At 38.3% G+C, this 27,461-nt stretch overlaps 2 protein-coding genes across 2 annotated transcripts in view; both read left to right on the top strand.

Moving 5' to 3' along the window:
* The window catches only part of LOC129017577 (uncharacterized), a gene marked incomplete at its 5' end in the record, with an annotated part of 95,217 nt that extends 81,690 nt beyond the window's left edge, over window positions 1-13,527 (top strand). The window contains one exon of the mRNA XM_063655458.1: window positions 11,583-13,527. Coding sequence (XP_063511528.1) covers window positions 11,583-11,974 — 392 coding nt within the window. The remainder of the gene's footprint in view (window positions 1-11,582) is intronic.
* The window catches only part of LOC129016551 (neurofibromin-like), a 90,486-nt gene continuing 74,634 nt past the window's right edge, over window positions 11,610-27,461 (top strand). Inside the window, exon 1 of the mRNA XM_063655459.1 lies at window positions 11,610-11,740. The gene's annotated coding sequence lies outside the window, so the exon portion shown is untranslated. The remainder of the gene's footprint in view (window positions 11,741-27,461) is intronic.

The raw sequence follows: 27,461 nt of genomic DNA, 5'->3' as shown, positions 1-27,461 counted from the left end.
GGTTTTGTTTTCTTAATATTTGCTTTAAACTCAATAACTATCTCACCAGAGATGTAAAAAGGCAATACCTATATAGAGGAATAATATAAAGCTGTGTTCTATTCTTATAGCCCTTGTTCATAATTTATGATTTTAGGTCATTACCATTGTGAAACCAAGCAACAATTAATTCAGTAACTGTAATAAAGGAAAATATAGGGATGATTTTAGCTGTTATGCCAGGATACAAACATGTGGACAGCAATTATTTTAGATTATAATAAACCACCATTGAATTAATAGTTGAGATTTGCAAGATTTTAATATCTATTATTAAGCGTTGAGCAGTTGAGGAACTGAATGGTAAAATTTAGAGATCTCTGTGAATTAAAGTTAAGAAGTATTAGTGGGATTTTATGATTTTTCATAATTATTCAGTGATGTTTTGGAAACAAGTCTAGTCCAGGTTGCCTGTGAATAGATGTTTAAAACAATAGAAATGTTCAATCCATAATAATTAATTGAAATGGCTCTTCTGTCCAAATAAGAGAAACTAATTGAATGTGTGGATAAATGACTTTCTTTTATACTGAAGTAACTTTCCCATTGAATGCAGCTCCCTCGTGAACATAAATTTAGAATATATGCTGATAAATATATAAAGTATAAAACCAATATTAAATAGGCCAGCAAAAGATGGCTCTTGGTGACAGTGGTAAAAGGAATGCACCCTTTCAGTAATGAGTAGTAAAGGTAGTAATGTGTTTCAAATACAATTCAACAAGCCTTTGTTGAGAAACTATGTATAAGAAGCCATGCTAAGTGCTGGGATTACAAAAATTAATAAAATATGGAATCTGTCCCTAAGGAGCTCATGGCATGGTTTATGAGACAAGTGATGTCGTTATCAAATTATTTGTGGAAAAAAACTATGATAAACTCAAATAGGGTGAGTATAAAGTGAGAGAGGAAGTATATATTTGTTTGAGGGGATGAGAGATGATCAAGATGTGAAGGTACAAGAATAGGTCAGATCATTTTAATAAAAATATGGCCAGGCCTGGTGGCTGACGCATGTAATCCCCACACTTTGGGGAAGCTGAGACAGGAGGATTGCTTGAGCCGGGGCAACATAGAGAGACCCCCATCTCTACAAAAAAATAAAAATATTAGCTGGGTGTGGTGACACGCACCTGTAGTCCCAGCTACTTGTGAGGCTGAGGTGGGAGGATCACTTGAGCCCAGGAAGAGGTTGAGGCTGCAGTAAGCTGTGATCGTGCCACTGCATTCCAGCCTGGGTAACAGAGTGAGATCCTGTCTCTGTCTCTCTCTCTGTCTCTCTCTCTGTCTCTCTGTCTCTCTCTCTGTCTCTCTGTCTCTCTCTTTCTCTCGATATACCTATCTGTATATAGATATATCAATCTATATGTATATATCCAGATCTATCTATAGGTATATCTGTATCTCTATAGATATATCGAGAGAGAGAGAGAGAGAGAGAGAGAGAGAGAGAAACATTTGTTATGTTTTCAGTCTGCGCCGGGCCTTGCGCTATGCAGTTTGCATGCCTTTTCTCATCAATTCTTAAAATAACCCTGTGAAGCAATACTAGTATTAATATTATCATCTCTTGTGTAGATGAGGAAACTGAGGCCTAAGTAAATTTCCAAAGTCACAGAGCTAGTAATTGTTCAGTAAAGATTGAGTTCACATCTGCTCGTCTCTAGAACCAAAATACTTGACTGCTGCACTGTTGTGCTTATGAGTTACGAAGCTTTATTTTAGTGGCCCTGGGAAGTGATAGAAAGGCTTTGAGGTAGAGAATACTTTAATCAGTATTTTATTTTAGATATACCCCTTTGCTTGAAATTTGCAGGATGGCTTGGTAGAGGGTTACCTGAACTTCTGGGACTTGGTTATGCAGTAATGTAAGTGAGAAATAATGAGAGTTGTGGAGACCCAGATGATGGAATGGGGTAGGGTAAGGATGGGGACCAGTTTGATAGGTATTTAAAGAAGTGGAGGCTGGGCGCGGTGGCTCACGCCTGTAATCCCAGCACTTTGTTAGGCTAAGGTGGGCGGATCACTGAGGTTAGGAGTTTGAGACCAGCCTGGCCAACATGGTGAAACTCCATCTCTACTAAAAATACAAAAAATGGGCCGGGCGTGGTGGCTCACGCCTGTAATCCCAGCACTTTGGGAGGCTGAGGCTGGTGGATCACGAGGTCAGGAGACCATCCTGGCTAACACGGTGAAACACTGTCTCTACTAAAAATACAAAAAATTAGCCGGGTGTGGTGGTGGGCACCTGTAGTTCCAGCTACTTGGGAGGCTGAGGCAGGAGAATGGCGTGAACCCGGGAGGCAGAACTTGCAGTGAGCCGAGATTGTGCCACTGCACTCCAGCCTGGGCAACAGAGTGAGACTCCGTCTCTAAATAAATAAATAAAATAAAATAAAAATACAAAAAATTAGCCGGGCGTGGTGGCACGTGCCTGTAATCCCAGCTACTTGGGTGGCCGAGGCATAGGAGAATCGCTTGAACCTGGGAGACGGAGGTTGTAGTGAGCCAAGATCACGCCATTGTGCTCCAGCTTGGGCAACAAGACCGAAACTCCATCTAAAAAAAAAAAAAAAAAGAAATGGAATACATAGCATTTGGTAGTCAATTTAGATATATGAGGTTAGAGACATATCACCAAATATTACAGAATAAGCTGGTTAGAGCAGAAAAGGGAAGGAAAGGTTGATGGCAGAAGAGAGGGGTTGACCAGGAAAATGATAAATTCAGTTTTAGATCTTCTGAGTTTTGAGGTATCAGTAGGATGTCCAACAAGAAACTTGTAGAACTGAAAGTTACTTACTTTGGCTTTGAGAATAGATTACGGTGTATAACACATTTAAGATGTCATAAAGGTAAAGTTGTTGCTAAAAAGCACTGTGAAGAGTAATGTCATTATTTGGAAATCAGTGGAGGGTGAGAGCAAAGAGAATTCAAAGGGGTACTTTTAAAAACTGATTTGGAGGGTTACTTATTTGCAAGTCTAGAAAAAAGACTCATCTCTCTCTTAGACACTTACATAGATGTAATAAAAACCTTTATCCCTTCATTAAAAGTCAACAGGAGAAGTTCTTTGCCAAGGGACCATTGCCAGTAAAGTCGTTTATAGACAGGTCATTTTTTCCAGACATAAATCTTTTTCTAGATGTGGACGATAAACTTAATAGAAGAAGAAATTAAAATACCCAATATATTTATATGGAGAAGTGTTTACTGTTACTTGCGTTAAAATGCAGTCTACTGTTTTGAACACTCCAATTAACAAAATAAAGAAAATGAACATGCTTTTATGATGACAAAGATAGGATGAAGGCACTTTCGTAGGCTGCTTGGTGATAGCAGCATTTGGCCGAACCTTAGTGAAAGGCAGCTTGGTAATCTTTATCAAGGGCCCTAAAAATATTCATCTCTTTGACTGGACACTTCTAGAGATTCCTTATCTTAAATAAACAGTGATGTGGGAAAAGATGTTGATATAAAAATATTTATTAATGTTATTTATAACAGTGAAATAACAGAAATAACTTCAGTGTTAAAACTGGAAAACATTTAAATAACCAGTGACTTAATACAGTGACTTAAATATTATGAGGGACATCAAAGCATACTGAAAAGACCTTGATTTTAAAGCCCAATTCAATCATTTATCAGATCTGTAACCTTAGACACACAGTTTGTTCATCTGTAATATTCTGAAAGCATTAAGATTCCAAAAGAATTAAGTGTATCATACTAAAAATACATGATATGTTTTAATTGTTTATGTAATAGTTACTATTGCATATAGGACCATCAAAAATAGGCCAGGCACGGTGGCTCACATCTGTAATCCCAGAACTTTGGGAGGCCCACGTGGGCAGATCAAGAGGTCAGGAGTTCGAGACCAGCCTGACCAACATGGTGAAACCCCGTCTCTACTAAAAATACAAAAATTAGCTGGGTATATTGGCGCACGCCTGTAATCCCAGCTACTGGGGAGGCTGAAGCAGGAGAATCTCTTGAACCTGGGAGACGGAGGTTGCAGTGAGCCAACATTGCGCCATTGCACTCCAGCCTGAGCGACAGAGCGAGACTCCATCTCAAAAAAAAAAAAAAAGAAGGGTTTTTACTGATATAGAAATAATTAGGGATACTATGAAAAAGAACAGGTTTGATATAGCCTATATGATCTCAGTTATGTTAAATATATTTGTTTTCTACATGCATAGGAAAAGTGATGGAAGTAGAACCACCAGATGTTAACTGTGATTGTCTCTGAATGATAGAATTATTGATGGTTTTTAAACACTTGTGCTTTTGCCTTTTTTTTTTTTTTTTTTGACGGAGTCTTGCTCTGTCGCTCAGGCTGGCATGCAGTGACATGATTATAGTACACTGTAGCCTTGAAATCCTGGGCTCAAGCTATCTTCCCATTCCTGCTTTCGAAAGTGCTGAGATTATAGGCGTGAGCCATTGGGCCTGGCCTTGTATATGTTTTAAAAATTTTTTTATTATACTTTAAGTTCTGGGGTACATGTGCAGAACATGCAGGTTTGTTACATAGGTGTCCATGTGCCATGGTGGTTTGCTGCACCCATCAACCCATCATCTACCTTAGGTATTTCTCCCAATGCTATCCCTTCCCCCACCCCCCACCCCCCAACAGGCACCGATGTGTGATGGTCCCCTCCCTGTGTACATGTGTTCTTATTGTTCAACTCCCACTTATGAGTGAGAACATGTGGTGTTTGGTTTTCTGTTCTTGTGTTTGCCGAGAGTGATGGTTTCCAGCTTCATCCATGTCCCTGCAAAGGACGTGAACTTATCCTTTTTTATGTCTGCATAGTATTCTGTGGTGTATATGTGCCACATTTTCTTTATCCAGTCTATCATTGATGGGCATTTGGGTTGGTTCCAAGTCTTTGCTGTTGTGAACAGTGCTGCAGTAAACATACGTGTGCATGTGTCTTTATAGCAGAAAGATTTGTAATCCTTTGGGTATATACCCAGTAATGGGATAGCTGGGTCAAATGGTATTTCTAGTTCTAGATCCTTGAGGAATCGCCACACTGTCTTCCACAATGGTTAAACTAATTTACACTCCCGCCAGCAGTGTAAAAGTGTTCCTGTTTCTCCACATTCTCTCCAGCATCTTTTGTTTCCTGACTTTTTAATGATCGCCATTCTAACTGGCATGAGATGGTATCTCATTGTGGTTTTGATTTGCATTTCTGTAATGACCAGTGATAATAAGCTTTTCTTTATATGTTTGTTGTCTTCTTTTGAGAAGTGTCTGTTCATATCCTTCATCCACTTTTTAATGGGGTTGTTTGTGTTTTTCTTGTAAATTTAAGTTCTTTGTAGATTCTGGTTATTAGCCCTTTGTCAGATGGGTAGATTACAAAAATCTTCTCCCATTCTGTAGGTTGCCTCTTCGCTCTGATGGTAGTTTCTCTTGCTATGCAAAAGCTCTTTAGTTTAATTAGATCCCATTTGTCAATTTTGGCTTTTGTTGTCGTTGCTTTTGGTGTTTTAGTCATGAAGTCTTTCCCCATGCCTGTGTCCTGAATGGTATTGCCTAGGTTTCTTTCTAGGGTTTTCATGGTTTTAGGTCTTACGTTTAAGTCTTTAGTCCATCTTGAATTAATTTTTGTATAAGGTGTAAGGAAAGGGTCCAGTTTCAGTTTTCTGCATATGGCTAGCCAGTTTTGCCAATACTATTTATTAAATAGGGAATCCTTTCCCCATTGCTTGTTTTTGTCAGGTTTGTCAAAGATCAGATGGTTGTAGATGTGTGGTGTTATTTCTGAGGCCTCTGTTCTATTCCATTGGTCTATGTATCTGTTTTGGTACCAGTACCATGCTGTTTTGGTTACTGTAGCCTTGTATAGTTTGAAGTCAGGTAGTGTGATTCCTCCAGCTTTGTTCTTTTTGCTTAGGATTGTCTTGGTTATGCAGGCTCTTTTCTGGTTTCATATGAAATTTAAAGTAGTTTTTTCTAACTCTGTGAAGAAAGTCAATGGTAGTTTGGTGGGGATAGCATTGAATCTGTAAATTGCTTTGGGCAGTACGGCCATTTTCACGGTATTGATTCTTCCTATCCATGAGCATGGAATGTTTTTCCATTTGTTTGTGTCCTCTCTGGCTGGCATCTGGCGGGTGTCCCTCTGGGACAAAGCTTCCAGAGGTAGGAACAGGCAGCAATCTTTGTTGTTCTGCAGCCTCCACTGGTGATACTCTGGTAAACAGGGTCTGGAGTGGACCTCCAGCAAACTCCAGCAGACCTGCAGCAGAGGGTTCTGCCTGTTAGAAGGAAAACTAAGAAAGGAATAGTATCAACATCACCAACATCAAAGACCAAAGGTAGATAAATCCACGAAAATGGGGGGAAACCAGTGCAAAAAGGCTGGAAAAAAAAACGAGCACGCCTCTTCTCCTCCAAAGGATCACAACTCCTCACCAGCAAGGGAACAAAACTGGACGAAGAATGAGTTTGACGAATTGACAGAAGTAGGCTTCAGAAGATGGATAATAACAAACTCTTCTGAGCTAAAGGAGCATGTTCTAACCCAATGCAAGGAAGCTAAGAACCTGGAAAAAAGGTTAGACGAATTGCTGACTAGAATAACCATCTTAGAGAAGAACATAAATGACCTGATGGAGCTGAAAAATACAGCATGAGAACTTTGTGAAGCATACACAAGTATCAATAGCCAAATTGATCAAGCAGAAGAAAGGATATCAGAGATTGAAGATCAACTCAATGAAATAAAGCGAGAAGACAAGATTAGAGAAAAAAGAGTGAAAAGAAATGAACAAAGTCTCCAAGAAATATGGGACTGTGTGAAAAGACCAAATCTACATTTGGTTAGTGTACCTGAAAGTGATGGGAAGAATGGAACAAAGTTGGAAAACACTCTTCAGGATATTATGCAGGAGAACTTCCCCAACCTAGCAAGGCAGGCCAACGTTCAAATTCAGGGAATACAGAGAACACTACAAAGATAATCCTCGAGAAGAGCAACCCCAAGACATATAATCGTCAGATTCACCAAGGTTGAAATGAAGGAAAAAATACTACGGGCAGCCAGAGAGAAAGGTTGGGTTACCCACAAAAGGAAGCCCATCAGACTAACAGCGGATCTCTAGGCAGAAACCCTACAAGCCCGAAGAGAGTGAGAGCCAATATTCAGCATTCTTAAAGAAAAGAATTTTCATCCCAGAATTTCATATCCAGCCAAACTAAGCTTCATAAGCGAAGGAGAAATAAAATCCTTTACAGACAAGCAAATGCTGAGAGATTTTTGTCACCACCAGGCCTGCATTACAAGAGCTCCTGAAGGAAGCACTAAGCATGGAAAGGAACAACCGGTACCAGCCACTGCAAAAACATACCAAATTGTAAAGACCATCTATGCTATGAAGAAACTGCATCAACTAATGGACAAAATAACCAGCTAGCATCATAGTAACAAATTCACACATAACAATATTAACCTTAAATGTAAATCGGCTAAATAACCAGCTAGCATCATAATAACAAATTCACACATAACACCATTAACCTTAAATGTAAACAGGCTAAATGCCCCAATTAAAAGACACAGACTGGCAAATTGGATAAAGAGTCAAGACCCATCACTGTGCTATATTCAGGAGACCCATCTCGCATGCAGAGTTACACATAGGCTCAAAATAAAGGGTTGGAGGAAGATTTACCAAGCAAATGGAAAGCAAAAAAAAGCAGGGTTGCAATCCTAGTATCTGATAAAACAGACTTTAAACCAATAAAAAAGATCAAAAGAGTCAAAGAAGGGTATTACATAATGGTAAAGGGATCAATGCAACAAGAAGAGCTAACTACCCTAAATATATATGCACCCAATACAGTAACACCCGGATTCATAAAGCAAGTCCTTAGAGACCTACAAAGAGACTTAGACTCCCACACAATAGTAGTGGGAGACTTTAACACCCCACTGTCAACATTAGACAGATCAACGAGACAGAAAGTTAACAAGGATAGCCAGGAATTGAACTCAGCCCTGCACCAAGTGGACCTAATAGACATCTACAGAACTCTCCACCCCAAATCAACAATATATATTCTTCTCAGCACCACATTGCACTTATTCCAAAATTGACCACATAATTGGAAGTACAACACTCCTCAGCAAATGCCAAAGAATGGAAATCATAACAAAGTCTCTCAGACCACAGTGCAATCAAACCAGAACTCAGGATTAAGAAACTCACTCTAAACCACACAACTACATGGAAACTGAACAACCTGCTCCTGAATGACTACTGGGAAAATAATGAAATGAAGGCAGAAATAAAGATGTTCTTTGAAACAATGAGAAAAATACACAACGTACCAACATTTATAGCAGTGTGTAGAGGGAAATTTATAGAACTAAATGCCCATAAGATAAAGCAGGAAAGATCTAAAATTGACACCCTAACATCACAATTAAAAGAACTAGAGAAGCAAGAGCAAACAAACTCAAAAGCTAGCAGAAGACAAGAAATAACTAAGATCAGAGCAGAACTGAAGGAGATAGAGACACGAAAAACCTTTCAAAAAATCAGTGAGTCTCCTGACCTCATGATCCGCCACCTTGGCCTCAGTGAAACCCCATCTCTACTAAAAATACAAAAAAATTAGCCAGCCGTGGTGGCAGGCGCCTGTAGTCCCAGCTCCTCCGGAGTCTGAGGCAGGAGAATGGCGTGCACCCGGGAGGCGGAGCTTGCAGTGAGCCAGGATCGTGCCACTGCACTCCAGCCTGGGCGACAGAGCAAGACTCTGTTTAAAAAAAAAAAAAAAAAAAAAAAATCAATGAATCCAGGAGCTGGTTTTTTGAAAAGATCAACAAAATAGATAGACCACTAGCCAGACTCATACAGAAGAAAGAGAGGAGAATCAAATAGACGCAATAAAAAATGATAAAAGGAATATCACCACTGATCCCACAGAAATACAAACCACCATCAGAGAATACTATAAACACCTCTATGCAAATAAACTAGAAAATCTAGAAGAAATGGATAAATTCCTGGACACATACACCCTCCCAAGACTAAACCAGGAAGAAGTTGAATCCCTGAATAGACCAATAACAAGTTCTGAAATTGAGGCAATAATTAATAGCCTACCAACCAAAAAAAGTCCAGGACCAGGTGGATTCACAGCCAGATTCTACCAGAGGAGGAGCTGGTACCATTCCTTCTGAAACTATTTCAAACAATAGAAAAAGAGTGAATCCTCCCTAACTCATTTTATGAGGCCAGCATCATGGTGATACCAAAACCTGGCAGAGACACAACAACAAGAGAAAATTTTAGGCTAATATCCCTGATGAACATCGATGCGAAAATCCTCAATAAAATAATGGCAAACTGTATCCAACAAGCACATCAAAAAGCTTATCTACCATGATCAAGTTGGCTTCATCCCTGGGATGCAAGGCTGGTTTCAACATACGCATATCAATGAAAGTAATCCATCACATAAACAGAACCAATGACAAAAACCACATGATTATCTCAATAGATACAGAAAAGGCCTTTGATAAAATTCAACAGCCCTTCATGCCAAAAACTCTGAATAAACTGGGCATTGATCAAATGTATCTCAAAATAATAAGAGCTATTTATGACAAACCCACAGCCAATATCGTACTGAATGGGCAAAAACTGGAAGGATTCCCTTTGAAAACTGGCATAAGATAAGGATGCCCTCTCTCACCACTCCTATTCAACATAATATTGGAAGTTCTGGCCAGGGCAATCAGGCAAGAGAAAGAAATAAAGGGTATTCAGTTAGGAAAAGAGAAAGTGAAATTGCCTCTGTTTGCAGAAGACATGGTTGTATGTTTAGAAAACCCCATCTCAAAATCTCATCCCAAAATCTCCTTAAGCTGATAAGCAACTTCAGCAAAGTCTCAGGATACAAAATCAATGTGCAAAAATCACAAGCATTCCTATACACCAATAACAGACAGAGAGCCAGATCATGAGTGAACTCCCATTCACAATTGCTACAAAGAGAATAAAATACCTAGGAATCCAACTTACAAGGTATGTGAAGGACCTCTTCAAGGAGAACTACAAACCACTGCTCTAGGAAATGAGAGGACACAAATGGAAAACCATTCCATGCTCATGGATAGGAAGAATCAATATCCTGTGTGTGTTTTATACTTTTTTTTGAAAAAGCAAGTTATTAAAAACAAAAGAAAAAGCTCACAATCATGGATGTCCAAGGCATATTTGCTGTTTATGGAATTTTTCTTTCCTAGCAGACAGCTATCGAGTTTTGGGTTTATGTTAGGTGTCTTTACCTTTCATTGCTTACAGATAATATTGGAGCAAAAGTAATATGTAAATGGAAAGTTATTTTGCTCTGAGTTGTGTTTGTGTTAACTTATTCTAGAATTAATTTTTAAAAATTGTGTTTTTTCCAGAAACAGCATTTAAATTTAAAGCCCTAAAGAAGGTTGCACAGTTAGCAGTTATAAATAGCCTGGAAAAGATAAGTTACAACCTCTCTGGTATTCAGATTTTGTTTTTGATGATAAAATTTGCTGTTGTTAGCATCCTGAATCAAAAAGTTATGACTTGAGTGATAGTTTCACGTTAATTTTCAGGAAGAATACATTGTAATATTATTATGAAGGAAGTTAGAAGTTTGTGACATTTTATTTACTGTATTACAAAAGAGCACTGCTTTCATGTAAAGACATGTGGTTCTTTATAGGCATTTTGGAACTGGGTAGAAAATTATCCAGATAAATTTACAAAACTATACCAGATCCCACAGACTGATATGGCTGGTAAGGATACGATTGATTTTTTTTTTTTTTTTTTTTTTTTGTCTTTTAAATGCCTACTTGTGACATAAAAACCTATCATCATTTTCCAAGTTATTTTTGTTATAAAGGTGCTTTTACATCTTCTATTGTCAACTGGTGTCAAATAGGAAATACTGTTTTTCTCTTAATTTCTAAATTACACCCAACCCTCTTCCTTTCCTTGGAGCAAACAAAGTAGTTTGAAATGAAGGTCAGATCTTTAGAGCTGTGATAGGATGGGATGTTTGGCTCTTTGTTGTAGAGAAGCATGTGCTCTGAAGCTTTATTTTGTATTTAGGGAGATGTGTATAAAGTAGTAATATTCTCACCTATAATGTAAGACACAACTGCAAGGCAGAGAATACTGACTCCTGGAGAACTTTGGTAATTCTTTTTGAGAAGCTGTTCAGTCTTTGTTGCTTGGGTACATCACACTTTGCATAAGGCCCTGCACAGTGAGACTGAATACACGATCATCCATTCTAAAATGTGAACTTTTCCAGGATAGATCAAGATAGCTCTTCTAACACTTAGAGAGTATTACATTGCTTGTCTGCTTATCAGAATGCATTTGTGTAGTTGCTTCAATGAAGTTCCATGTTTATCTTTTAAAAATGTTGCCCTTGGGTTTTTACGTAGTGTCAGCTTTTACTTTAATGCCAGGGATTTTGTTCCTATCTAATAATGTCATTTAATATATTTTTAATGCAGAATGTGCGGAAAAGCTATTTGACTTGGTAGATGGTTTTGCTGAAAGCACCAAACGTAAAGCAGCAGTTTGGCCACCACAAATCATTCTCCTTATCTTGTGTCCAGAAATAATCCAGGATATATCCAAAGATGTGGTTGATGAAAACAACATGAATAAGGTAAGGAGGGCAAAATTATTTCCATTATATCTAGATGTGAAGCAGTTTATTTTACTCGAGGTGTGTATTACTTTAGGCTTATTATTTAAGCAAAGTATTTCAGGGAACCATTTAAATTATCATTTTAGGTTTCTTTGTTTGATGGACTTAGAAGAGACATACTCATACATAATTTTATTTGGCAGAGGGAAAATAATACCAGGCAATGATCAAAGATTTAAAATAATCCCTTAGTTTCATTCTTTTGTCTGAGAAGACTAAACAATACCTCTGTTATTATTAAACATAGTTTCTCTAATATTCACTGCAAGGATTGCCCTACTTGAGCTCATCACTTTTATAGTGTGTTATTTGCATGTACTTAGGGTGTGTGTCCATATAGTGCTACTGAAATTATCTAGTAACTCATTTTAAGTATTTTAGAACAGTTTTCAAAGAATTTTGCCAGGAAGGTAACGCTCTCGCATATACCATCTATAGTGAAATTGGCACCATGACAACTGGTAATTCTAGGAGGCTCTTAAAATTTTTTTAAATAATCACCTAGGCGATTAAAAAAAAAAAGAACAGAGTATTAATCTTAGGGTTTTACTGAAATTTCAATATGCAGTTTGTTTTGCAAATTTTTTTTTTTTCATTTTTTGCTGCTTTTGGAGAAATACTCTTAGCTGGCTAAACATGAGATGGGTTCCTTCATGGTTTGCCTGTAGATGGAGATGTTCAGAATCAGCTGAATGATTTATTACTTTGTAGAAGTATTGGACAGGGAATTTATATATTAAAGGGTAAATAAATGAACCAGGTAATCCTTGAGAGTCTGTGATTGCGTGTTACTCCACTTAGGGGTGTATCTCAACTTTTCCATTATGAGGACACCATTTTTCATGGTAGATTGTTTTGGAGCCCTTCAAAATAGTAGGTTTGATGATAAATAATGAGTGTCAACTTGATTGGATTGAAGGATACAAAGTATTGATCCTGGGTGTATCTGTGAGGGTGTTGCCAAAGGAGATTAACAACTGGCTGGGAAAGGCAGACCCACCCTTAATCTGGGTGATGCACCATCTAATCAGCTGCCAGCATGGCTGGAGTATAAGCAGGCAGAAAAATGTGAAAAGAGAGACGGGCCTAGCCTCCCAGCCTACATCTTTCTCCTGTGTTGGATGCTTCCTGCCCTCGAACATCAGACTCCAAGTTCTTCAGTTTTGGGACTTGGACTGGCTCTTCTTGCCTCTCAGCCTGCAGACGGCCTATTGTGGGACCTTGTGATCATGCTAGTTAATAGTTAATATCCCCTTTATATAAATATTCTATTACTTCTGTCCCTCTAGAGAACCCTAATAGAGATTTTGGTACAAGCGGTGTGGTTCTAGAGGAACAAAATATTAAGGATGAAGTTTCTTAGTTTGTTTGGGGGTTTCTGGAGTTTGCTGCTTTATATGATTAGACCCTAAAATGCTAAGGACTCTACTTCTAATATTGTGGAGAACACTGATAGTTGTTGGTGTGAACTGTTCAGAGAGTTTGCAAAATAAATGCATTTGACACTCCTGATTCACCACTAATGAGAGGCAAGGAGTTTAGTGACCCTATACATAATACCTTTGACCATATATGGAGAACCAAGGAACATAATGAAGCTGGTTGGTTGCTCCTAAATTCAGTGGACAAAGTGGTGAAAGAAAATGTTGAACTCAGGGATTCTGTCTTCCAGCTTCAGAAGCAGATACTGAGCCTCAAATCTGCTAAGATTGACCTGAGTGAGACCCTTATCTCCTGTAGAAAAAGAGCTGAAATTGTGAAAAAAAACAAACACAAACTCTTATCATGCAAGTGGCTGACCTGCAACAAAAGGTGCATGTACAGCCTAACCAGGTGTCTTCTGTTAAAGTGAGGGCATTGATTGGAAAAGAATGGGACCCTGCAACTTGGAAAGGGCATGTGTGGGAGGACCCTGATGAAGCTGGGGACTCTGAGTTTGTAAACTCTGATGAACCTTTTTTGCCAGAAGAAACAGCTTCCCCATCCCCAGTAGTGGCAACATCCCCTCCCTGAGCCATGCTGCCATCAGCCTTTCCACTTTTGTCTGAAGAGATAAACCCTGTGCTGCCTGAGGCAACAGGGATGGCCTCCCCTGAGGCAGTTGCCAGGCAAGATAATGTTGATTCTCCTCAGGAGCCACTGTTTGCTTCTAGACCTATAACCAGACTAAAGTCCTAGCAGGTCCCTAGAGATGAGGCTGAGAGTGTGACCCATGAGGAGGTGCGCTACACTCATAAAGAACTGCTTGAGTTTTCCAATTTATATAAACAAATCCTACTTGGAGAGACCTTGGTCATGTTTCACTTCCACAACATATGACACTGGTCTATTACATTAATGATATTATGCTGATTGGATTCTGTGAGCAAGAAGTAGCAAACGCACTGGACTTATTGGTGAGACGTTTGGGTGCCAGAGGATGGGAAATAAATCTGACTAAAACTCAGGGACCTTCTACCTCAGTAAAATTTCTAGGGCTCCAGGGGTGTGGGGCCTGTCAAGATATTCTTTCTAAGGTGAAGAATATTGCTGCATTTGGCCCCTCCTACAAAAAAGAAAGAGGCACAATGCCTAGTGGGCCTACTTGGATTTTGGAGGCACCATTCCTCATTTAGGTGTGTTACTCTGGCCCATTTATCCAGTGACCCAAAGGACTGCCAGTTTTGAGTGGGGTCCAGAACAGGAGAAGGCTCTGCAACAGGTCTAGGCTGCTGTGCAAGCTGCTCTGCCACTTGGGCCATATGACCCAACAGATCCAATGGTGCTTGAAGTGTCAGTGGCAGATAAGGATGCTGTTTGGAGCCTTTGGCAGGCCCCCGTAGGTAAATCACAGCGAAGGCCTCCAGGAGTTTGGAGCAAGGCCCTGCCATCTTCTGCAGATAACTATTCTCCTTTTGAGATACAGCTCTTGACCTGTTACTGGGCTTTGGTGGAAACTGAATGTTTGATTGTGGGTCTTCAAGTCACCTTGTGACCTGAACTGCCTATCTATGAACTGGGTGCGTTCTGACCCATCTAGCCATAAAGTGGGTCGTGCACAGCAGCATTCCATCATCAAATGGAAGTGGTACATACACGATCGGGCTCAAGCAGGTCCTGAAGGCACAAGTAAGTTACAAGAGGAAGTGGCTCAAATGCCCATGGTCTCCACTCATGCCACCCTGCCTTCTCTCTTCCCACCTATACCGATAGCGTCATAGGGAGTTCCCTGTGATCAGTTGGCAGAGGAAGAGAAGACTAGGGCCTGGTTCACAGATGGTTCTGCACAATATGCAGGCACCACCTGAAAGTGGACAGCTGCAGCACTACAGCCCCTTTCTAGGACATCCCTGAAGGATGGCGGTGAAGGGAAATCTTCCCAGTGGGCAGAACTTTGAGCAGTGCACGTGGCTGTGCACTTTGTGTGGAAGGAGAAATGGCCAGATGTGCGATTATATACTGATTCATGGGCTGTAGCCAGTGGTTTGGCTGGATGGTCAGGGACTTGGAAGAAGCATGATTGGAAAATTGGTGACAAAGAGATTTGAGGAAGAGGTATGTGGACAGACCTCTCTGAGTGGTTAAAAACTGTGAAGATGTTTGTATCTCATGTGAGTGCTCACCAACGGGTGACCTCAGCAGAGAAGGATTTTAATAATCAAGTGGATAGGATGACCTGTTCTGTGGATACCGCTTAGCCTCCTTCCCCAGCTACCCCTCTCCTCGCCCAATGGGCCCATGAACAAAGTGGCCATGGTGGCAGGGATGGAGGTTATGCATGGGCTCAGCAACGTGGACTTCACTCACCAAGGCTGACTTGGCTATGGCCACTGCTGAGTGTCCAGTTTGCCAGCAGCAGAGACCAACACTGAGCCCTTGATATGACACCATTCCTCGGGGTGATCAGCCAGCTACCTTGTGGCAGGTTGATTATATTGGACCTCTTCCATCACGGAAAGGGCAGAGATTTGTCCTCACTGGAACAGACACTTACTCCTGATATGGGTTTGCCTATCCTGTGTGCAGTGCTTCTGCCAAGATAACCATGCATGGGCTCACAGAATGCCTTACCCACCATCGTGGTATTCCACACAGCATTGCCTCTGACCAAGGCACTCACTTTACGGCTAAAGAAGTGTGGCAGTGGGCTCATGCTCATGGAATTCACTGTTTTGTTTTTTTGAGATGGAGTGTTGCTCTGTCGCCAGGCTGGAGTGCAGTGGCGCGATCTCAGCTCACTGCAACCTCTGCCTCCCGGGTTCAAGCAATTCTCCTGCCTCAGCCTCCCGAGTACCTGGGACTATAGGCGTGTGCCACCACGCCCAGCTAATTTTTGTATTTTTAGTAGTGATAGGGTTTCACCATGTTGGCCAGGATGGTGTCAATCTGTTGACCTTGTATCTGCCCCCCTCAGCCTCCCAAAGTGCTTAGGATTACAGGCATGAGCCAGTGTGCCTGGCCACACTGGTCTTACCATGTTCCCCACCATTCTGAAGCAGCTGGATTGGTAGAACAGCGGAATGGCCTTTTGAAGTCACAGTTACAATGCCAACTAGAAGACAGTACTTTGCAGGGCTGGAGCAAAGTTTTCCAGAAAGCTGTGTATGCTCTGAATCAGCGTCCAATATATGGTACTGTCTCCCATAGCCAGGATTCCCGGGTCCAGGAATCACTCACCATCACCCCTAGTGATCCACTAGAAAATTTTTCTTCCCTTTCTTGAGACATTATGTTCTGCTGGCCTAGAGGTCTTAGTTCCAGAGGGAGGAACGCTGCCACCAGGAGACACAACAACGATTCCATTAAACTGGAAGTTAAGATTGCCACCTGGACACACTTTGGGCTCCTCCTGTCTTTAAGTCAACAGGCTAAGAAGGGAGTTACAGTGTTGGCTGGGGTGATTGACCCTATCAAGATGAAATCAGTCTACTACTCCACAGCGGAGGTAAAGAAGAGTATGCATGGAGATCCATTAGGGCATCTTTTAGTATTACCATGTATTGCCATGCCCTGTGATTAAGGTAAACTGGAAACTACAACAGCCCCATCCAGGCAGGACTACAAATGACCCAGACCCTTCAGGAATGAAGGTTTGGGTCACTCTACCAGGAAAAACACCACCACCTGCTGAGGTGCTTGCTGAAGGCAAAGGGAATACAGAATGGCTAGTAGAAGAAGATAGTCATCAATACCAGCTACGACTGCATGACCAGCTGCAGAAACAAGGACTGTAATTGTCATGAGTATTTCCTCCTCCTTTTGTTAAAAACATGTTTGTGCATGTATACACCTGTACTAAGAAAATATCTTCATTTTATTTCCTTTTTCTTTTATCATATGACTTAAGATTTATTGACTTCACATCAGCATTTAAGTATTGTTAACTTTTAGTATTTGGGTTGGGATAGGTGTGTTTCTGGTTGTACGAAGGATAGTTGTATTATGTTAGGCATAATTATGACCTTATTATCTTTATTTGAAGAGTATATATGATCTCAGGAGATATGTATGGGTTCAAGTTGACAAGGGGTGGACTTGTGATGGTTAATACTAAGTGTCAACTTGATTGGATTGAAGGATACAAAGTATTGATCCTGGGTGTGCCTGTGAGGGTGTTGCCAAAGGAGATTGACATTTGAGTCAGTGGGCTGGGAAAGGCAGGCCCACCTTTAATCTGGGTGGCTACCATCTAATCAGCTGCCAGTGTGGCTAGAATATAAGCAGGCAGAAAAATGTGAAAAGAGAGACGGGCCTAGCCTCCCAGCCTACATCTTCCTCCTGTGCTGGATGCTTCCTGCCCTCCAGCGTCGGACTCCAAGTTCTTCAGTTTTGGAACTTGGACTGGCTCTCCTTGCTCCTCACCCTGCAGACAGCCTATTGTGGGACCTCGTGATCGTGTGAGTTAACAATAAACTCCCCTTTATATAAGTATATATTCCCTTAATTCTGTCCCTCTGGAGAACCCTGACTAATACAGTAGGGTGTTTTGTTTTGTTTTTTTTTTTTTTTGTTTATTGGAAAAATAGAAATAAATAAGCTATAGATTCAGTAGTACTCAAGTGAATTTACGTTTTAATAATCACAACTGTAGCTTTCTAAGTGTTTACTGGTTATTTGTGTATCTTCAGGGAATTGCTGATTTTTCCATTGAATTGTTTGTCTTTTATTGATTTGTAAGGGTATATGTGTACATTTTTACTTAGTTTCATTTTTAAGCATTATGAGTTCTTTTTACTATACAGATATTTAAAATTTGCATGTAGTCACCTCAGCCTTGTTCTTTTTTATCTCCTAGCTTTTTTGGTCAGATCTCTCTTCCCAGAAGATATTATTCATTTTATTAAGATATAATTCACATACCATAAAATTTACATTTTTGAAGTGTAAAATTCAGCGATTTTAGTACATTAACAAAGTTGTACAATCATCACCATTGTTTCTGTGCAGAACATTTTCATCTTCCCAAAAAGAAACCCATTAGTAATCACTCCCCGTTCCTCTCGCCTCACTTGGCAGCTCTTGGCAAACAGTAATCTAGTTTTTTGTCTCTATAGATTTACTTATTCTAAACTAGACATTTCATACAAATGGAATCATTCAGCATGTTACCTTTTTGTCTGGCAGGTGCCAAGATTTTTGAAGTATGCTTTTTAATTTTTTTCTGGTATTTTCTAGATTTAAAAGTTTAGATTTTTAAATCTTTCTGGATTAAAAAGAAAAGTTTTTTTTTTTTTTTTTTTTTTTTTTTTGAGACCAAGTTTCACTCTTGTTGCTCAGGCTGGAGTGCAATGGCACAATCTCTGCTCAGTGCAACCCCCGCCTCTCGGGTTCAAGTGATTCTCCTGCCTCAGCCTCCTGAGTAGCTGGAATTACAGGCATGCGCCACCACGCCCAGCTAATTTTGTATTTTTAGTAGAGATGGGGTTTCTCCATGCTGGTCAGGCCAGTCTCGAACTCCTGACCTCAAGTGATCTGCCTGCCTCAGCCTCCCAAAGTGCTGGGATTACAGGCATGAGCCATTGCACCTGGCTAACAAATGTATTTTTAAAAATGTATTACCAAAAAAAAAAATAGTTGGCCATGGTGGCAGGCTCCTGTGATCCCAGCTACTTCGGAGGCTGAGCCGGGGAGAATTGCTTGAACCTGGGAAGTGGAGGTTGCCGTGAGCTGAGATCATGCCACTGCACTCCAGCCTGGGCGACAGAGCGAGATTCCATCTCAAAAAACAAACAAAAAAATAAAATAGTATTCTCACCCTTTTCTACTCACATTCCTTCTGAGCTGGTTAGCGTTATTGGCTGGTATGTATCCTTCCACTCACATCTATTCACCCATATATTCAAATGCAAAATATACATACATAGGGTGGTGGTGGTTGTATTTTAAAATGAAATTATTTTATGCACATTACTCTGCATCATTATTTATCTAAGAAAATATTTTAGCTGTTCCTCAAAATAGTTGATAGAGATCTAACGCATTCCTTTCAATATTAGGTAACATTCTGTTACAATAACGAGCCTCATTTACTCAGCCATTTCGCTGAATGGGTGGATATTCAGATGTTTTCAGTTTTTTGACACTATAGCTAAGCCTTAAGTAAATATCTTCTTCATATATCCTTGTTAACTGATGCTCTTAATTCTATAGACTAGAATCTAAAAACTGGGGGTTCCTGTGTCAAGAACATTTGCATTTAAAATTTGTAGTAGTTATTACTAGATTTACATTCCCCAGTAGTTGCAGCAGGTCAGAGTTTCATCCCCACTGAATTGCCTATTTTCCTGCATTTTTATCAGGATTAGCTGTTGTTCAATCTTTAAAATTTTGCCACACTAATAAGGTAAGATAGTATCTCATCTCAGGTATTACCTTCTCTTTCAGAGGTAAACTGTGTGATGTGATGGATAAGTTATTACCTTGATTGTGGTACTCATTTTAGAATGTATAAGTTTATCAGAACATCATGTTGTATACCTTAAATATATACAATTTTTTCAATCATACCTCAATAAAGCTGAAAAAATGTCATTCAGAAAGGAAGCAAACAGTAGATACTAGCATTAAAAATATGTTATAAATTTTCAAGCATAGAATGATAGCATAAGATTAGGAACAAGAATATGTGTATAGACTTAAACATTTATATCTGTGAATATTAATCCATAGATACAAATGTTGAAGGCAAGTTACAGTCTTGAAGAAAATGAAAATTATGTTGTGTACCTATAATATGAAAATAAAAAATCACACAAAGGCATATACCTTCACTCAAGGATGTATACTCGAGTATACATATTATTTATAATAGCGCAAATTTGAAAACAGCCCAAATGTCCATCAACTGGTGAATGAATAAACCAGTGGTGGTGCTTTGAAACTGTGGAATACTATTCAGCAATAAAAAGGAACTAACTACTGACTCGGCAACATGTGTAAATCTCAAAAATATTATGCTAAGTGAAAGAAGCCAGGCTCAAGAGATGACATACTATATGATTTCTTAAAACTTCTAGAGAAGACAAAATTCAGGACAGAAAGCAGATCAGTGGATGCCAGGAGTGGGAGTTAGGGGAGGAAATTTATTGCAAAGGAGCAGTAGGGGATGGATTGTGATGTTTGAAATGTTCTATGTCATGATCATGGTTGTGGTTACATGACTATTCTGAAAGTTCATATTTAATAAGTGATAATAAAAGAAAAAAGTATTAATGACTTAAACATTAATTTTCCAAATGAGAGCGCTAATTAAAATTCTCAAATGTTGAGAACAAAGATAGTATCTCATTGTAATTTTTATTCTTTTTAAGGTTAGTGAGGTTTGAAAACAGTTTGTATGTTTCTTTGCAATTTGCATGTTTTCTTTCGCAGGGGTCTGTTGACTTCCTTTACGTATTATTCTGTTATGTTGCTTCCAGTTCCTTATGAATTTGCAGAACTTTTTGTATATTAAGAATGGTAATCCTACATTTTTAGTCTGTAAATGTTTTTCCAGTCACCTGTTTCTTTTGACTATAGTTATCTTTTTTAAAAAAGAAGTATTTGAAATGTACAAAGAATGTAACAGTTCCCCATATTCCTATTAACATTTTTGTGTTTTGCTCATCTTTTAAGATAATTATATATGTGTCCACGAAGAGTCAAACTCTATAAAATATTTTAAGAGATTTATTCTAAACTAAATACGAGTGACCATGGCCCATGACACAGCCCTCAGGAGGTCCTGAGAACATGTGCCCAAAGTGGTTGGGGTACAGCTTGGTTTGATATATTTTAGGAAGGGATGAAACATCAATCAGATACATTTAAGAAATACATTGGTTTGGTTTAGAAAGGCGGGACAACTCAAAGTGGGGGCTTCTAGGCCATAGGTAAATTTAAACGTTTTCTGGTTGACGGTTGAGTTTGTCTGAAGACTTGGGATTAATGGAAAGGAATGTCCAGGTTAAGATAAAGGATTACGGAGACCAGGTTTTGTTGTGCAGAGGAATCTCTCAGCAGACTTCAGAGAGAGAGAAGGTTGTAAAATGTTTCTTATTAGACCTAAAAGGGTGCCTGGCTCTTAGTCGATTATCTCCTGGATCTGGAAAGGAAGGAAGGAAAACAAAGGGAAAAGGGGATTCTCTATAGAATGTGGATGTTTTTTCCCCACAGGAGACTTTGCATGGCAATTTCAAGGTATGGCAAGGAAATATATTTTGGGGCTAAATATTTTTTCCTTGTCTCATAATGTTATGCCAGAGTCAGATTGAAAAGTAAGTCATGATATATAGGGTCAAATAAAACCCATCTGATGAGAATTTATGGTTTGTAGGGCATGACTCCCTAGACCCCTTAGGTAGGAGTTTGGGCAAGTTAAAAAATCAGAGCTTAGTCCTCATATGGCTTTTATAAATTGTGAATAAGTAATACTTCTATAAATTCTGACTTAATTACAAATCCCACTAATTTCTTTTTTTTCTTTCCCAGGGACAGCCACTGCAAAGGGTTAAATGTGTATTCTTCCAGTCTAGCTTCTACATTTTTATGAGGATGGGGAGATAGACAGATAGGTATATAGTTCAGTGTTTCTCAAAGTGTGGTCTTTAGACCAGCAGCATCAGTGTCACCTGGAAACTTGTGAGAAATGCCAGTTCTTAGTTTCTAACTAAATACTTAGTTTCTCACTAAAAACAGCAGTTTTTATTAAGTCCTTCAGGTGATTGTGATGCACATTGAAGTTTGAGAACCATTGTTCATCTAGGTCATCATCTTTAACTGCTGTATGGTGTCCCCCAAATTGAATATAACCTTTTTTAAAAAAGAGACTAAGTCTTGCTATTATGTTGCCCAGGCTGGTCTCAAACTTCTGGGCTTATGCGATCTTCTTCCACCTCAGCCTTCAGATGGCTGCAGCTGTAAGCATGCACCACTGTACCCAGCCTGAATGTACCATATTTTGAATTCCATATTGTCAAGCATTTAAGTTACTTTTCTTTAAAACATTAACGTTAATGCAAAGGAAACAACTGGCAGAGTGAAAAGACAACCTACAGGATGGGAGAAAATATTTGCAAAGTATGTATCCAGCAGAGGATTAATATCTAGAATATACAAGGAACTCCGACATCTCAACAGCAAAAAAAAAAAAAAAAAAAAAAAAAATTAAAAAATGGGCAAATGATCTGAATAGACATTTCTTAAAAGAAGACAGACACATGACCAACAGATATATTTTTTAAAAAAGCTCAACATCACTAGTCATCAGGGAAATGCATATCAAAACCACAGTGAGATATCATCTCACCCCGGTTAGAATGGCTGCTATCAAAAAGACAAAAAATAGCAAATGCTGGCAAAAGTGTGGAGATAAGTGAACTCTTAAATGTGGCTAGTGGGAATGTAAACTAGTACAGCCACTATGGAGAACAGTGTGAAGGTTCCTCAAAAAAACTGCAAATAGAATTACCATGTGATCCAGCAATTCATTATTGGACATTTATGCAAAGGAAGAGAAATCAGTATATTGAAGGGACATCTGTACCCCCATGTTTATTGCAGCACTATTCACAATAGCCAAGATATGGAATCATCCTAAGTGTCTAACAACAGATGAATGCATAAAGAAAATATGGTATATATACACAATGGAATAGTATTCAGCCATAAAAAAGAATGAAATTCTGTATTTTGAGGCACGTGGATTGGATTGGAAGACATTATATTAAGTGAAATAAGCCAGGGACAGAACATTAAACACTGCGTGTTCTCATTCATACGTGGAAGCTAAAAAAATGTTGATCTCATAGAAGTAAAAAGTAGAACAGAATACTACAGGCTGGGAAGGATAGGGTGCGGGGAGGGTAGGGAGTGATTTCTTAAAGGATTCAAAATTACAACTAGATAGGAAGAGTAAGTTCTAATGTTGTATACCACTGTAAGATGGCTGTAATTAACAATATGTTAATTACAATATGTAACAATATGTTACACAGTTTCAAAGAGCTGGGAGGAGGATGTTGAATGTTCCCAGCACAAAGAAATGGTAAGAGATGATGGATATGCTAATTACCTTGATTTGATCTCTGTATAGCTATGAAAATGTTACTATGTTGTTCATAAATATTAATACATCAAAAAATTTAAAATTAATAATGAACAAAAGATAAAGGGCCCTGAACTCTAGTTTTAGAGTTGAATTGTATCCAGTCAGATAGTTTCTATGTTATTTAAACGTTCACTTTAAATTTGGAGCTGAAATATATTTGGAAATCTTTACTTTTAGTATGTTCATTTGTGTGTGTGTGAGGTAAACTTGGTTGGCTATTGGCAAATGTATTGGGTAGCTGCTTAATAAAACATTTCCTTCCAGTGCTTCAGCTTTCTGATGCTTAGAAAATACGTATATTTAACATAATATGCATTATCACTTTTGAAAGTAACTAATTATTCTAACAGTTATTTGTGCCAAATTAGTAATGTGAATTCGGGAACTATCAGTCTTTTCTATGGCCTGGAATAATTTAAATAATATAAATTATCTGATTAGATAGAAATCATTGTAAAATCATCAAGATTAGAAGCTGTTAAGATTTCCTTTGACTTTTGCTTATCATTAGTTTTAAAGAAAAAAATTAATTGACATAAAGGAAATTTTCACTGTACATCAGGAAGGGAGTTCAATGGAAAAGTAAGCTTCCTATTCACTCTTGACCTTCAGTTTATACTTTTTTTCCTAAGTCAAGTACTGCTACTGGTTTCTTACGCTATTTCTAGAACTAGCCTGTCTATTGGCTATTTAAAATAACTAATTAATCACCTTTTATTTGAGCTCCTTTATGGATCTGTGTAGTTTTTCTGTCTCTTTTTAAAATTTTGTATGTGGTAAAATACACATAACATCAAATTTACCATCATAGCCATTTTTAAGCATACAGTTTAGTAGCACTATCTTTCACATCGTTGTGCAGTCAATCTCCAAAACCTTTTCATCTTGCAAAACAAATTCTGTATCTATTAAACAGCTCTCCATTCTTCCCTACCAGCTCCTGGCAACCGTTCTTTTACTTTCTGTCTCTCTGAATTTGACTGCCTCATATAAGTGGACTCATACAGTATTTGTCTTTTTGACATGGGCTTATTTTACATAGCATAATGTCCTCCAGTTCCATTAATGTTGCCTTGAAAGACAGGATTTCATTCTTTTTTTGTGGCTGAAATAGTACTCATCCATGTCGTAGCATGTCAGGATTTCTTTCCTATTTAAGGCTGAGTGATATATTCCATTGTATGTATATACCAACATTTTATTTATCTAAATTTATCTGCCAATGGATTTTTCAGTTGTTTCCACCTTTTGGCTATTATAAATAATGCTGCTGTGAACATGGGTGTACAAATAACTTCAAGACCCTGCTTTTAATTCTTCTAAATATATATCCAGAAGTGTAATTTCTGGATCATATGGTTATTTTATTTTTGATTTTTTGAAGAATTTCTGTTGTTTTTAAAGTCCCTTTTGATGGTTTGTTCTTTGCTAGAAAATATATATTTCAATTTTATCAGTGCAGAGTTGTATATAATACTTACATATTTTACTTGTACAAGTATATAAAGGTTATATTTCCATATTCTCATATAATTATCTTTAGTATCCATGTTTGTAACTGTTTACTAATTTCTCTTTCCTCATTCATGTTTACTATTTTATTGGTCTTTAAAACCTAGGCTTTGATTTTGTTTCCTAGCATTTAAATTTTTCTGTTTCATTAATTTTAGCTTTCATTTTATTTATACTGTTATTTCTTGAGGCAATGGCTTGGTTCATCTATTTTCAGTTTTTAAAAAATCTGTAAAGTATTTGTAAGGCTCTAAATTTTATTTTATTTTATTTTTAGTTATAGGAATTTTTAATATATTCTGGTTATTCATCCCTTATGAGATACATTATTTGCAAGTATTTTCTCCCACTCTGTGGATTTTTGTTTCATCTTCTTGATAGTGTCCTTTGATACACAGAAGTTTTTATTTTGATGAAGTCCAGTTTATCTGTTTTTTCTTTTGTTGCCTGTGCTTTTTTGGTATCTTATACAAGAAATCTTTGCCAAATCCAATGTTGAAAATATTTTTTTTCCTATATTTTCTTCTAGGAGTTTTATAGCTTTACTGTTAAGTTTTGGGCTTTGATCTATTTTGAGTTAATTTTTGTATATGATGTAAGAAAAGGGTCCATCTTCATTCTTTTGTATGTGGATAATCAGTTTTCCTAGCATCATTTGTTGAAAAGACCGTCCTTTCTCTATTGAATGGTCTTAGCACTTTTGTCAAAAATTGGTCATATGTGTGAGGGTTTCTTTCTAGGCTCTCTATTCCATTGGTCTGTTTGACTGTGCTTATGCTAGTACCACATTGTTTTGATTACTGTATCTTTGTAGTAAGTTTTCAAATAAGAAAGTGTGAGTTCTCCAACTTTATTCTTTTTCAAGATAGTTTTGACTATTATGCAGCTCTTTGAGATTCCATATGAATTTTAGGATGAGTTTTTCTTTTTTTTTTTTTTGAGACAGAGTCTCGCTCTGTCACCCAGGCTGGAGTACAGTGGTGCGATCTCGGCTCACTACAAGCTCCACCTCCCGGGGTCACGCCATTCTACTGCCTCAGCCTCCCAAGTAGCTGGGACTACAGGCGCCTGCCACCACACCCGGCTAATTTTTTTTGTATTTTTAGTAGAAACGGGGTTTCACCATGTTAGCCAGAATGGTCTCCATCTCCTGACCTCGTGATCCGCCCGCCTCAGCCTCCCAAAGTGCTGGGATTACAGGCATGAGCCACCGCGCCTGGCCTTTCTTTTTTTTGCAAAAAATACCATTGGGATTTTGATAGGGATTGCATTGAATCTGTATATTGCTTTGGGTAATATTGTTACCTTAACAATCTAGGAACGTGGGATATCTTTCCATTTATTTATGTTTAATTTCTTTCAGCAATGTTTTGTAGTTTTTTATTAAGTTTTTCACCTCCTTGATTAATTCCCATATATTTTATTTTGGATGCTATCATAAGTGGAATTGTTTTCTTAATTTCCTTTTTGTATTTTTCATTGCTAATGTTTAGAAATCCAGCTGATTTTTGTGTGCTGATTTTGTATTCTGTGACTTTGAATTTATTAGCTCTAACAGCTTGTTCTTGGTGTGTATGTGTCATCTTTAGGGATTTCTACATATATATCATCTGTGAATAGACATAGTTTTGCTTCTTTCTGTCCAATTTCAATGAGTTTTCCATCTTTTTCTTGCCTACTTGCTCTGTCCAGAATTTCTAGTATTATGCCAAATAGAAGAAGAAAAAGTGGGCAGCCTCATCCTGTTCCTGATCTTAGGGGAAAAACTTTCAATCTTTCACTATTGAGTATGTTGTTAGCTATTGGTTTTTAATATATGGCTTTTATGATGTTGAGGAAATTTCCTTCTATTCCTAGCTTGAGTGTTTTTCTATCATAAAAGGTGTTGAACTTTGTCAAGTGGTTTCTCTGTATTGATTCAGATGATCATGTGGAGTTTCTTCTTCATTCTATTAATGTGGTATATTACATTGATTTTTTCATTTCTGAATCATCTTGTGCTCCTGGAGTAAGTTTCACTTGGTCATGGTGTGTCATCCTTTTAATAAGCTGCTGATTTTGTTGAGTTTTTCATCAATATTCCTAAGGTGTATTTGTCTGTAGTTTTCTTGTAGTATTTTTGTCTGGCTTTGGTATCAGGGTAATGTTGGACCATAGAACTAATGAGTAGTATTCCCTTCTCTTTAATATTTTGGAAGTGTTTGAGAAGCATTCTTTAAATGTTGGGTGGAATCAACCAGTGAAAGCTATCTGGTCCTGGCCTTTTCTTTGGGAGCTTTGTGATTACTGATTTAATCCCTCTTTACTAGTTATAGTTCTATTTAGATTTTCTATTTCCTCATGAGTTAGTTTTGGTAGATTGTGTGTTTGTAGAAATTTGTCCATTTTGTTGGTTATCCAAATTGTTGGCATACAGTTTTATATAGTATTGTCTCACAATTCTTTTTATTTTTGCAAAATCAGTAGTGTCACCACTTTTTTGTGTGTGGGGGGGGGTGCAGTGGGGGGGGGATAGAGTCTTGCTCTTTTGCACAGGCTGGAGTGCAGTGACAGGATCTTGGCTCACTGCAACCTCCGCCTCCTGGGTTCAAGTGATTCTCC

This window comes from Pongo pygmaeus, chromosome 19 (assembly GCF_028885625.2).
Source record: "Pongo pygmaeus isolate AG05252 chromosome 19, NHGRI_mPonPyg2-v2.0_pri, whole genome shotgun sequence".
Lineage (NCBI taxonomy): Eukaryota > Metazoa > Chordata > Mammalia > Primates > Hominidae > Pongo > Pongo pygmaeus.
Note: the sequence above shows the minus strand (reverse complement) of the source record. Positions and strands in the feature narration are given on the sequence as shown.